General features: G+C 35.6%; 1 protein-coding gene across 4 annotated transcripts in view; it reads right to left on the reverse strand.

Moving 5' to 3' along the window:
* The window catches only part of SEMA3A (semaphorin 3A), a 467315-nt gene that overhangs the window by 45119 nt on the left and 409174 nt on the right, over positions 1-13022 (reverse strand). For all 4 annotated transcript variants that reach the window (XM_057504463.1, XM_057504465.1, XM_057504464.1 and 1 more), the window contains 3 exons: positions 2199-2341; positions 620-734; positions 453-522 (listed from right to left, as the gene is read on the reverse strand). In XM_057504463.1, coding sequence (XP_057360446.1) covers positions 453-522; positions 620-734; positions 2199-2341 — 328 coding nt within the window. The remainder of the gene's footprint in view (positions 1-452; positions 523-619; positions 735-2198; positions 2342-13022) is intronic.

Here is a 13022-nt window from a genome sequence, read left to right on the forward strand (position 1 = left end):
AAGGGAAAGAGGAGGGGGAAGAGAGGGGGGAAAAGGGGGCCAGAGTGAGGGAGGATGAGGGCTTGTGGAGGAAGGAGAAGAGAAAGGAGAAGGGAGGGAAGAGGTTTTTTCACCTGTAGTTTATATCACCAAAAACTTAACAAAACTCAGTTTTCCATTTTTATAGTATTGTACATTTCACTCAAATTTTTAAAGACAAAGCTATACAAAGGACATGACTTACATGTTTCACTATCTATTTATAGTGATGATAATCTTTGCTACAATTTATCAAAAAAGAATAAAACTATTTGAGTTATAACTTACTTCATCCCACCCAAGAATGCACAACAGCTCTAAGGTTAAGCCAACATTGTTCTTTCAAAAATATATTTTCACATATTATGGATACTTGGAAAGCATCTAAGGGACATGAAGTTTCTATGATAATAAGATAGTAAAAAGTTGCTTACCTGGAAGTTGTAAATACTCCATATACAATTGGATTTTTTGGATCTTTAGAGTTCATTAGGAAAACATCCTCTGTGTGAAAACAAAATTGGGGACAGTTGTGTTTTTGTTGTTGTGGGCAAAGAGAATCTGAACAAATATTCTTTGTATGACATCATGAGTTACTTACGCAACTCATCAAAATGAGTGTCGATGCCGTTTGGACCCGGCACTGAGCAAATCAGACGAGCTTTGAGGAATGTTGTCCATTTATTCACCAGACTTCTGTGCCCCCCAAAGTCATTCTGAAAGGAGAGAGTACTGGTTTTAAGAAGTATGCATGTAAATGATAATTTCAAATATTCTCTTATCTTCATATCTTGAGACAGATACAAAATATAATTCCTCGTTTTTCAAAATAAGGAAGGAGGAGTTTTACAATAACTCAATACAAGTAACTATGCTTTCTCATACTGTTGGTCAAATCTATTCACTCTAACTTTATTCAAGAAATGAATTACAATGAATGTCCCTTAGCATTAAAAGCCACTTTATTTTGTTACCACTCTGAATAGTTACTACTCTCATATTTTGTTTCTTTTGGGTTAAGTCTTTCTCACCTACCTATGTATTTCTTGAGATTTTACTCACCTAAGTAGGTTACTAAGAGTGAACACATTGGCACACGGTGGGCACTTAACAGGTATTTACTGCATGGAAGAATAAATGCATGCCTTATAATCCATACTGAAAATACATGCCAGGCAAAAGCAAGCTAGCATCAAATACTTAATAAGCTTAAACAGCTGAAGCAATTCCAACTTTCAGGCAGCATTTTGAAAAAAATATTTGCATAAACCTTAATAAAGAAAACTCATTCCAGAGAAAATATTTTGAAAAACGGTTTCCTCACTGAAAATGAAACTGAATTCTAATCTAACACAGCAATAAATTCTGTTATGATAGTATGTATTTACTGGTAATGGTTTTTAAAATAATATTTATGGGCCTATGCAATATATATGCACAATAACATTATGTTATTTCAAATATATAACATTGATTTATATTTTATTTGCATGATTTTATCTACTATAAAGATTTTTAAATTCTTGTTAAATACTGCTTTTAAACATGATCTATATTTTATGGAGAAAAGATCCTCATATATTTCACATATTATTTGTACATTTTTAAGTCGTTAAAACTTTTACTTTCCCAGTAATTAAATACACTAGAGATAAACAAAAGATCATGATTGGGATAGGAAAGAAGCTACCCCCTGCCCCAAAATACTTTCAAAATTTCATGCTATTTTCTTAAAAAGAAAGGACTCCATTTTAAGACAGTTATTGGATCTGGCTTTGTGATTTTCTTGTGATGAAAGGTGCTTTAACCTATAAATATTGTTGGCTTTATTCATACTGCATATACACTGTGCTGTACAGTGTAGAGAGAAAGAATGGTGCTGTTATCATATTTTCACACTTATACTAATTAATCTGTAATTTTGAGAAATGTTTCATTCTATGTTTCTTACTGTAATGCAATATTTTGTGCCACACAGTAAATGAATTACCTGCACATTTGACTTTGAAGAGTTATCATAAGCAACTATGCTTTCAGTCTTTTTTACCATGTAAATATTTTAGGAATCAGTCAAGATTTTAGCCATGTTTTTCACTGTATTTGCACATAGGTGGAAAAGAAAAAGAAATAAAACTGTGATTGGACAATGATACCCTCCTCCATTTTTTTCTTTACCTCACCTTGCATATCTGACCTATTCTAGCATGAGTGGCTTTTCCAGTGTGCTCTCCATCTATTGCGTTTTCACGGAAGAAAAAATAGACTTTGTCATCTTCTCGGTTGTCACTCTCTGGGATGAGGTGGGCACCAATGAACCTGGGGTCTGAGAGACAAATTACAGCATATGTATTAATTCACAGTCGGATAAATAATACCGCTCAGTGCATTCCATTTTCACTTTCTCCTAACTCCTATTTGACATATTGCAAGAGCTAATCTTCCTTTAGTTCACCTTTTTTTCAGTACAGGTGAACTGTTCTTTATGCATTTTAAAGCATGTTACAAATCACCTTATAACCCAAAATAAAAGTTCATTTTTTTCTTCAGAAAGTTAGGAAGTAGATGTAGAAATCCTCAGTGTGATCACATAGGGCAAATGTATTACTGGATATTAAAATATTTTGTAAAATATAATTGCTACTGAACATTACTTACCGCCATCACCATTACTATTCATTTGTTCAAGCATAAAATAGTTTGTTTTAAATCAATAGCTTAAATACTAGTTTATTCCAGTTTCTAGCAAAGACTGGGTGGGAAGGGAGAGGTGAAATCCATCTAAAACAACAACAAAAAGAAACCAAAATGTCTCACGTTGTTGGCCATCTCAGTAAACGGCAACATTAGTTCCTTGCCATTCAAGCCAAAAACCCTGGAGCCGCCCTTCAGTCCTGACTTTCACACCCCACATCTTGTACACCAGCACTTCCGTACTCATCATCATCTTTCCTACTAGCCTCTCTGGGACCACCACCGCCAGCCCTGGGTCCCTACCAGTCTCCTTCCTTCTGCCCAGCCAACCTCGGTCTGTTCCTCTGCACAACAGCTGGAGTGACTCGGATATGTCACTGCCCTAACACCACACGTTTGTACACATGCATTTGTCTCATGAGAAATAATAAGCAGAATAATCAATGTGATGTGGTGGGAATTATTATGTCACAAATCAAAGGATTTTTACCCCACTGATTAAGTTAGGCTTCTAGAAATGTAGTGTGTGTGTGTGTGTGTGTGTGTGTGTGTGTGTGTGTGTGTGCATGCACATAACAAAAACCTACATGTGAAAGAACTCTATTCAGTCACCTGCAACTTTTATAAATAACCTTTTGGCAAAACTCATACCTCTCAGATCTAAGATGTCTAATTTTCAAATTGGGTTCATTTCAAATTGGGTTCTATTCACCTTGTCTGTCATAAATAGTTAATAAAAAACATTTTAAACTTAAATAATGCATGTGAAACAACTTTGTAAAATGTTAAGAAATGTATTATATTATTATTATTATGAAGATTCTTAAGGGAGCTTCTATCACATGCTAAACTTGGGGATCTCATTATAATCCAGCTACAGAATTAAAATGAAAAGCCAATACATTCTTATGCTTTAATACTGGAGCAATGGAGTAGCACTGGGCTAATATTTCTCCCAAATTAGTGTAGTTGTTCATATAAACACTTGAATAACTTAAAGAATTTCAAGTAATTAAATCCAGCTACCTTTCATTTGATCACAAATACATGCAAGTCACTGTTTAGAAAACAAAATGAATAGTCTATATACTGCTCTCAGAAAGCTACAATCTAGCAAGAGCCTTGTTAGAAGCACAAAAATGGCACAAGCATTTTACATCTATAGATACTCTCCTAACTTATTGTTTGGACATGAGAGAAGGTATTATCCAGCATGTTTCCCTCTCTCAAATACGTGAGAATAATTCTCATCTTACAGATGTGGGCTCTAGTGAGAAACAATTAAAGCAAGTTATCAAGTACGTTCATTGTTGAAAGGGTCTTTGATCCTAGCTTCTCTTTTCATATCTGATCCTAAAGGGAGGGAGGATTTTGTAGGTGAATTAACAGTTTGACATAGCTTCGATACAGCCAAAAAATAAAATTACATATATAAAATAAAATCTAATTTTATTAATTTGGAAAAAGAAAATATCAAAGAAAAACAATGTCAATTTAATGTAACTTGCCTTCAAGAAATTTAGGTTATATCTTCTTTTATATCTTCTTATATGTAGAAAAGCATTCATTCTTATTTCAAAATAACATCAGTCTCCAGTTGATCTCTTCCAAAAATATAAAAATGAAAAATTCCATTCTTCTAATGTTTCAGACTTAAAGAATTTACCTTTTGGTCAAAACCTCTGCTCACTGTTCATTTTCCTCTTACCTCTATCCTTCTCTCAGCCTATTCCTCTCCTCTTTGGTGAATTGCCTCTTTATCCAATCCCGACATTCTCACCAGTCATTCTAATTGTCTTCCCTATCATCCTTGAACCTTTTGGTCTCCTTAACCTCCACTGGACTGCCTTAAAACACACCAGAACTTTTTGCCTTTTCCTCTATACCTAAGCAAGGATAAAGAAAATCATACAATCACAGTAAACAAATGTATGAATCACCATGAATTCAAGCAATTTATCCTAAACAAGAATCATAGTATTGTTAAGGAAATATATTTTGTTTACGTTTAGTGTCTCACTATATATTTATTATCAGCAACTGTTTAATACTTCTTCAGATCAACTAATGCACCATGGCTTATTTTCCTCTCACAAGATGGACAAGGCCGTTTGGTAAGAACCTTGTCCTTTTCCCTCCTTCATCTCCCCATTTTTCCTTTCTTTCTCTCTGTGGAAGAATGTTCTCTGTCCTCATTTCTAAGTCTAAGGCCTCCCTGTATTTGCTCTTAATCCTACAGTCTACAGAATATTGCTCCAATAACAATCTCTATTCTTCATGCCATCACTCACCACTTACATTTTCATTTATCAAATATTTCCTAAGCACTTACTCTGCACTCTGGGATTTTGGAAGATTATGGGACATTAACGTTTTCTGCCTACATAGTGCTTACTGTCTGTGAGGGAATACCAATGGCATTTATTATAATAAACACAGCATTTATTAAAAGGCACAAAAAGAGTGAAAATAAGAGTTTGGAAGTGGAACACTGAGTAGTAGAAGGGAAAATTAATTTTGCCTTGAAGGAATTAGAGAAACTTTTTCTCAGAGGATATGACAAATAATTCAAGACCTGAAGAATAACCAGTCATGACCTCAGTAGAAGGAACACACGTGTAAGGTCACAGAAACAGAGACTGTTGTGCACACAGAGCCTATTCAACAATGAGACAGGTGGTCGGCTATGATGACAGAAAGTTAGGCAGAGGCCAGAATAAGAAGGAAGTGTGGCTGAGGAGTTTATTGTCCTAATGGCTAGAGGGAAATGGCTGAAGTGTTTTAAACCTAGTAATAACATTATCAGATTTCTATTTTAAGAAGATCACTCTGGCTGCTTTAGGGAAAAAAAAATAATAGTGAGATAAGAATGAAGGCGGGAAGACTACTCTGGCGGCTGGTGAGAAATGATGATGATCTGGACCTGTATTGACAGAGAAGGAGACATACTCAGGGATTATGTGACATAGAATTGATGAATAAGGTTCATTGATAAGATACTGGAAGTGAGGAGTAATCATGGAAAATCATGGAAAAATGAAAGAAACATCTGATTTGAAAACTGGTTGGGTAGGAATCACTTACTGAAATAGGGAACGCTTGAGGAATGAGAGAGAAGAGTGTGACAGAAAGATGAGCTCAGTTCAGTGCATCTTCAGAGGGAGGTGCCTGTGAGGCTGTCCCGTAGGCCAGAGAATCCAACAGCTCTGAAAAGAAAGAATGCCTAGGGTTGAAGCTGTTAGGAACTAAAGTCAGTGAGGTAATCAGGAGGGCACAGAGTAAGAGGAGAGGAGCGTAGGACCCACAGTGCTGAGGAAAGTGATGAAACTAGGGCATCTAGGAGCTGGGGAGTTGCAAAATGAAAGGAAGGTCATTCTTCCTTGGATTTTCTCTTTCCCTTTTTAATAACTCCTTCTCTGTGTCCAATATTTATTTATAAATATTATTAATAACAATATTTATTGTTAAAGTCTTGTTATGCAGCAAAAGGAAAACAATTTCCACTGACTCTATTCTGCGGAATCTGCTGTGATTTCTTACATCCATTAAGCCACCGGACTTCCAGAGACAGGGCTCATACTCCTCCCTGCCCCATTTGCACTTGCTCCTCAACTCCTTCCTACCTAGCTTATGGCTTCTTTCCTCACTTACAGTGTTCTATTGATAATCAGTAGGAACCATCAAATCAACAAATAGGATTTCAGACTCATTCTGCTTTGGCTCTCCTAAGCCATTGGCCCAGTAAAGTATTCATGTCCTTCCTAAAATGTCCATTGTTATTGGCATGTGCTTCTGTGACTCTGAACTGAACTGTTAATTATCTAACCTTAACTGTTTCCTTTATGACTTCTTTTTCCTTTTTCCTAAATTTCTAAATATAGACACTTCTTAAATTTATTTTGGGCAGTTTTTACTTCCTCCCACTCCTACAAATGAAAGTCATCTCCCAGTATTTCTTCCACTATTTCAGCATTCTTAATTGTCTTATATTTTTAAAAGTTTTTCTTTGGGAATTTATTCATTTTTATAGCTTCAGGTATCACCATTACTATACCAGCATTTTTCCTCTTCCTAGCTCCAACTGTGCATTTCAAAATTTTGGTTTAAATTTTCTACCTAGATATCTCACTGCAGCTTTAATTCATCATGCCCAGCAAGGAATTTTCCTTTTAAAACTGCTTCTGCTCCTATCTTTCCAATTTGGTTGATGTCAACATCAATACCGAGACATAAAATGTTATTTTGTCTTAAATTTCCTCTATCTCCTGCATGACTTCTATTTTGCACTCTGAATTTATTATCAAACTTATTTCTGGTATCATTTTCACTTCCTTTCCCTGTTCTATAGACGTAATGTCAGCACAATATATATTCTTTTTACTTTACAATGTATTTTTGGAGTATTCTATCTGATCTTCTACATGTTATTATCTATTTCTTCTAAGCCTTCCATATATGATGCTACAGAAATGAGTTTGAGTGCATTTACACCATATAATTTCTAGAAAAGATTTCAGGTGTCATAGGATATAACAAAGTAGCATAAATTAAGTTGTAGCATCTTATTACGCTGATGGACAGTGACTGCAATGGGGTTTGGGGTGAACTTGATAATATGGGTGAATATCGTAACTGCAATGTTGCCTATGTGAAAACTTTGTAAGATTATATATCAATGATACCTTAACAAAAAATTACAAGGTAGCAAGCAGAAAGGACTGTAAGGCTGATGTTACTCTGAGCCAATAATGAGGCTAAAAAAGTAGACACTATGTTCATCAAATACATAAACTTGGGATGGGCCATGGTTTTGGCTCCAAGTTTTCTAGCATAAGAGGAAAATGGGAAATTTTGTCATTATTATATCTTACATTATTCAGCATCTCTAATACAGAAAATAAACCAAGAGCAGTCAGTGTTATCCACAAACTAACCTTAACTTACTTTCCCAGCAAAACTGACCACTGTGCCCCTTCTTTAATCTTTAGTGAACCTGCTTATCATTCTAAAAAACACCGTATCTACTCTCTTCAAAGACATGTAGTTCACATAACTGACATTTGTCTTACATTTCTCTCTTTGTTGCCTTCAGCTTTTATACATAAAAAAGTATTTCGCTAAACATATTTTGAATCTGTCCCACTGCCACTGTCCAAATGCAGGCCGTTATCTCTTCACTCCTGGCAGACACATGCAGTCTTTGTCCCTGCCTCTGGCCTCACCTTCTCCAAGCCATCTTGTACAGTCTATCACCTTTTAACACACAAATCATTCCTGGCACCTCATGCATGGTCCTCAGTCAGAATCTACAAAATTCTATTTTAATCACTGTTTTCTTTTCCCTCTCTTCTCGTAAGCTGATCTCCCTACTTTTTCCTATGTCTTCCACGTTAACCATAATTTTTGAAACAGAGTATTGTTCCTGAGTGAGTGAGTGAATGAATGAATAAATAAATGAATCTCCTGAAGTAAAAGGTGCAGGCATTTTTTTTTTATAGAAAGAATCACATTTTCTTGCCTTTTGACATAGTTTATGAAAGCTTTTGGATGAGTAGAATTCATCACAGGCTCTCAATGATGTTTAGGTTCCCAGTTAAAGAAATGCATAGACATGCTTCTTTAAGTTACAACTATTTCTAAGAATTTTACACAACAACAGGTTTTCAAAATGTTCACCTGAAATTTTATGAATGTTCTTTCAATGTGAAGGAAACTTCTCTTTGACCACATCGTTTTGTGTTAGATAATTAATGCAGTAAAATAAACTGTTTGCAAATTTTCAGTTAGATTCCATTGACAGGATTAAAATAACAGAAAATATGCTCTCCATTTTATGAAGCTAAAAACATTGCATATGTTGGAGGCCAAGGATTAACATTGTCCTGATAATCTACAAGCAATTCAATAACTTGCCTTGTCATCAAACCTCCCCCTGGAAACATTTCACCAAAATTCATTCAGATTGACCCACTTTATTACTTCTCCTTAGGTACCTAAGAACGGTCATGGTACTTACCAAGGAAGCTGCTCTAATGCCAGTCACTTTCATAAAATGGCAAGTAGAAATGAAAAACTCAAATCCACTAGTTACCTTTTCTTTCTAAATTTGTGTTCTGTTACCCATTAAAGCAGAGAATGTCTGTTTCCGGTCTCCAGCTACAAACTCCTGATTCCAATGTGGCTAAGTACACTGCAACTAACAGACACACACATACAGATCTTTTAATAATGTAAACAGTTACAAAGTCCCTATAAGCTTCCACAATGCAACATTCTTTACTCTGTAAAGTTCACAAAATCCCAAGTGACAATGATTTAACAAAATCTTTGAGCTTGTACAACTGAAAATATTCCTTGTGATGTGAAGCAAGAAACTGATGTGGATATATATTAAGAGCTGAACATCAAAAGAAGGTGGCAAAATCCATTTAAGCAAGAGCAAAGTGCATTAATCTTGCCACTGCAAAACTGCAATGTAAACACTATGAAAGGTAAATAGAGCTGGAAAGGATTCTCTCCTTTGAGTAGCTTAAATGGTATGCCTTGGGGAAGTAACTTTGTCTTTACAGGTGCTGTGGTACTTGTGCAATGCCCTGAGCATATGGCAGAAGCTGAACAAATAATCATATTTAATAATCTCAGGCCAATGTTATCATGTGAAGCATGGAATCTTTAACCATGATAATAGCAATAAATGCTGAGTAAATACACTTCTCTTTTCTTTCCCCCTTTATCTCCTTTACCACCCCCTTGACATTCTTCCACACATCATCCCACAGATGGCATTTCTTGCAAAATTCACGTTTGGGCACCACCTGCCACTTGTAACAGTACCACTCTGTCGAAATATTTTTAGCAGCTGCAAATTAAACTGTCCTTCAGGTGCAATCTCACACTTAATGAAAATGACACCTTGGCACAGGACAGGCGGCTGCCTTTATGATTCATTTGGCAGCTTGGGCTTATTTAAATAATGAACACATTTTGCTGCTGTCAGCATTAGGATCAATCTGAATCTCTAGTACACTAACATTTTGACCTGCACTTGGCTGCACCTATCCCTTCCACCAACAATCCCCTAAAGAACAAGAACATACAATTAAAACTGTAGAAATATTTTTCTGAAAATGACTTAAATTTTAATTTAAAAATGACGGGATGCTTAAGGCTTTTGGAGTGTCTATAAATTTAAAAGTTAGGACATATATTGGTTTTCCAGGACATAAATTACATATAGTTCATTTGGATAGAGGATGGAAGTAATGACTATAAACTCGCTGGTGCAATTGCCACAAGAGCTAGTTAGTTTCATACCATGAAATACTCAGCCAGGACTCTTGTAAAGCATGTTAGGAAGTTCCAGAGAGAACAGGAGGAGCATAAGCCCACTGCAGACAAACAACCCAAATTACCTCTTTCTCTGAATCAACTGTGACACCATCTATGAGAGGAAAAGGAAGGCCTGAAAATTTATATAATTCACAAGATTTCACACACAATCTTACTTTCCTCATCTTGAAAAGTGATCCACTGACATTATGACTATTCATGAAGGAAAATTCTTACTAAATACATCCTTTCAATTACCAATAGAAGAAACAAACTCTTCCCTGCACATAGATAAAAACTACTCTGTGACAGGAGTCAAAAAATCTGGCTAGAAACCAGGCTTCTCCCTCTCACTAGATTTATAAATTTAAAAAATAATGATAACTTAGCTTCAGTGTCCTTATCTATAAGAATGCACATATGTCTAAGAGGTGCTGGAGGAATTATATTAGAGAATATATATGCATCTATGTCTACACATGTCTGTCTGCCTACCTGTTAGCATATCATAGGCATTCAAAATTGCTAGCTGCTATGATTTTATACAGTTGTTTATAAAACTTCATGAAATACCCCATATTAATATATGTTTAAAAGTTAATGATAGCATAAACTTAGATCACTAAAGAAAGTGAGTTGAATCAGAAGCCAGCTGATATGGAAGCTATAAACCTGTTAAAGACAACCAAGAAGAGCAAAGAAAAATTGTAAATTATATGAATTGTAAAACTCTACTTTTACAAGTTAAAAAATATTCCCAATATCACAGTCTCAGCTTCAACATGCATATTAGCTAAGTAGGGGGTAAATTGGTGATGGGGAAAAATCATCACTAGATGATGGCCAGCACATGGGAATGGCAGCCACACGGACTGGTTCTTCCCCTTTCAGTTTTGCTGCAATGTACTGGGTGGAGAGAAGCTCCCCCAAATCAAAAGACCATGAATGGCAACTTCCAGCACATTGGGAATGTAAGAAATGCAGCATAAGGTCATCTCACATTCTTTGCTAACAGTCTAAGCAGAATGGATATATAATTTTTGGCTGTGGAATAGAAAAGCCTCTGGCTGCCAAGGAACAAGCCTGGAAAAACTTCCGATGCTTAGCTGGCAGGGAAACTTGAACAGCCCTTGGGATGACTTAACCCAAAGGAAGGTTCAAGATGAGCCCTGTAAGGAAGGAGAGAAGGGCTCATTAGGATGGAAGATGAACAGGAACAGTAAGTGAAACTAAGAGGTACTATTTACTGTGCTCCTGCATTGAGCTTTTTGTACATTATTCTAATCCACAATTATCCCAGAAAGAAACCCTGACATTAAGACTCACAAGTGCCCAGGGTGCAAACTAGTAATGAAGAAATCCAGTAAAGGAACAAAAGTTGATGGAGTTCTTTCAATTGCATCACACAGCATCATATATTTACCCCTATGTATTTTGCACTATGTCTCTAAGTTACATATACACTATTTGGTTATTTTGTTTACTCTTTTAATAAAGAGATCAGTTTAAAAAAAATAGATCAGATTTTTAAATTGAAGTACTGTTGATATACAATCTTATGATGGTTTAAAGTATACAACACAGTGGTTCAATAGTTAAACACATTATTAAATCCTCACCCCCACTAGTGAAGTTACTATCTGTCAACATAGGAAGATGTTACAAAATCATTGGCTATATTCTCCATGCTCTACTACCATCACCATGAATAACTTATGATTAAGAATTTTTGTGCCCTTTTATCCCCCTCACTCTCTCCACCCAGGCTTTGCATCCCCTCCCCCACGGTAAACACCAATCACTGTTCAGTGTCTATGAGTCTACTGTTATTTTGTTTATTTTGTTTTGTTTATATATTCCATAAATAAGTAAAATTATGTGGTATTTGCCTTTCTTCACCTGGTTTATTTTACTAAGCACAGTACCCTCTAGATTCATCCATGTTGTTGCAAATGGCAGGATTTCCTTTTTTATTGCTGAATAATATTCCATTGTATATTTGTACCACATATTCTTTATCCATTCATCAAATGATGGACACTTGAGTTGCTTCCATTTCTTGGGTATTGCAAATACTGTAGCTATAAACATAAGGGTACACATATCTTTTAAAATCAGGGATTTTGTTTTCTTCAGATAAATTTCTAGAAGTGGAATTACTGGGTTGTATGGTATTTCTAATTTTAGTTTTTTGAGCAACATCCATACTGCTTTCCATAGTGGCTGCACCAATTTACATTCACAGCCACAGTGTAGAAGGGTTCCTTTTTCTCCACATCCTTGCCAACACTTGTTATTTCTTGTCTTTTGAATAGTGGCCATTCCAGTTGGTGTGAGGTGGTATCTCACAGCAGTTTTGATTTGCATTTCCCTGATTATTATCAATGTGGAGTACCTTTTCATACGTCTGTTAGCCATCTGTATGTCTTCTTTGGGAAAATGTCTGTTCAGGTCCTCTACCCATTTTTTAATCAGGCTATTTGTATTTTTGATATTGAGTCATATGAGCTCTTTATATATTTTGGATGTTAACTCAAGAGATAAGTTTTTAAAATAAAAATAATTAGTGGAAAAGCTTGCTGCTTTTTACCACTACAAAATAAGGCTACTTTAACTAAATGATCATGACCAAGATAAACTTTCTACAGCCTTTCTTAAGTGAAGGCAAATTAATGAAGAGGTAGTGGAAAGCCTTTGGGATCCCAGGCCTGTAAGAAGAAACCTATGAGGTGATCACAAGTACCACTGTGGAGGGTGGTGCCCCCAACTCTGTATTTCAAACCAAATTAATTACCTGACAGTCTCCCTTATTCAATTCTGCAGTCAGAGAGAATGTTTCTCACTCTTATCTCTTCGGTTTCATCTCTCATACATATTTAGTTGGCATTTTCTAATTCTACCTGTACTACATCTTTTTTTTAGTGTGATTTTTCACTTAATTCCTCTGTCTTAATTAAACTCTCTCATCTCTCTCCTAAAGTGGT

This window comes from Manis pentadactyla, chromosome 7 (assembly GCF_030020395.1).
Source record: "Manis pentadactyla isolate mManPen7 chromosome 7, mManPen7.hap1, whole genome shotgun sequence".
NCBI classification, from domain to species: domain Eukaryota; kingdom Metazoa; phylum Chordata; class Mammalia; order Pholidota; family Manidae; genus Manis; species Manis pentadactyla.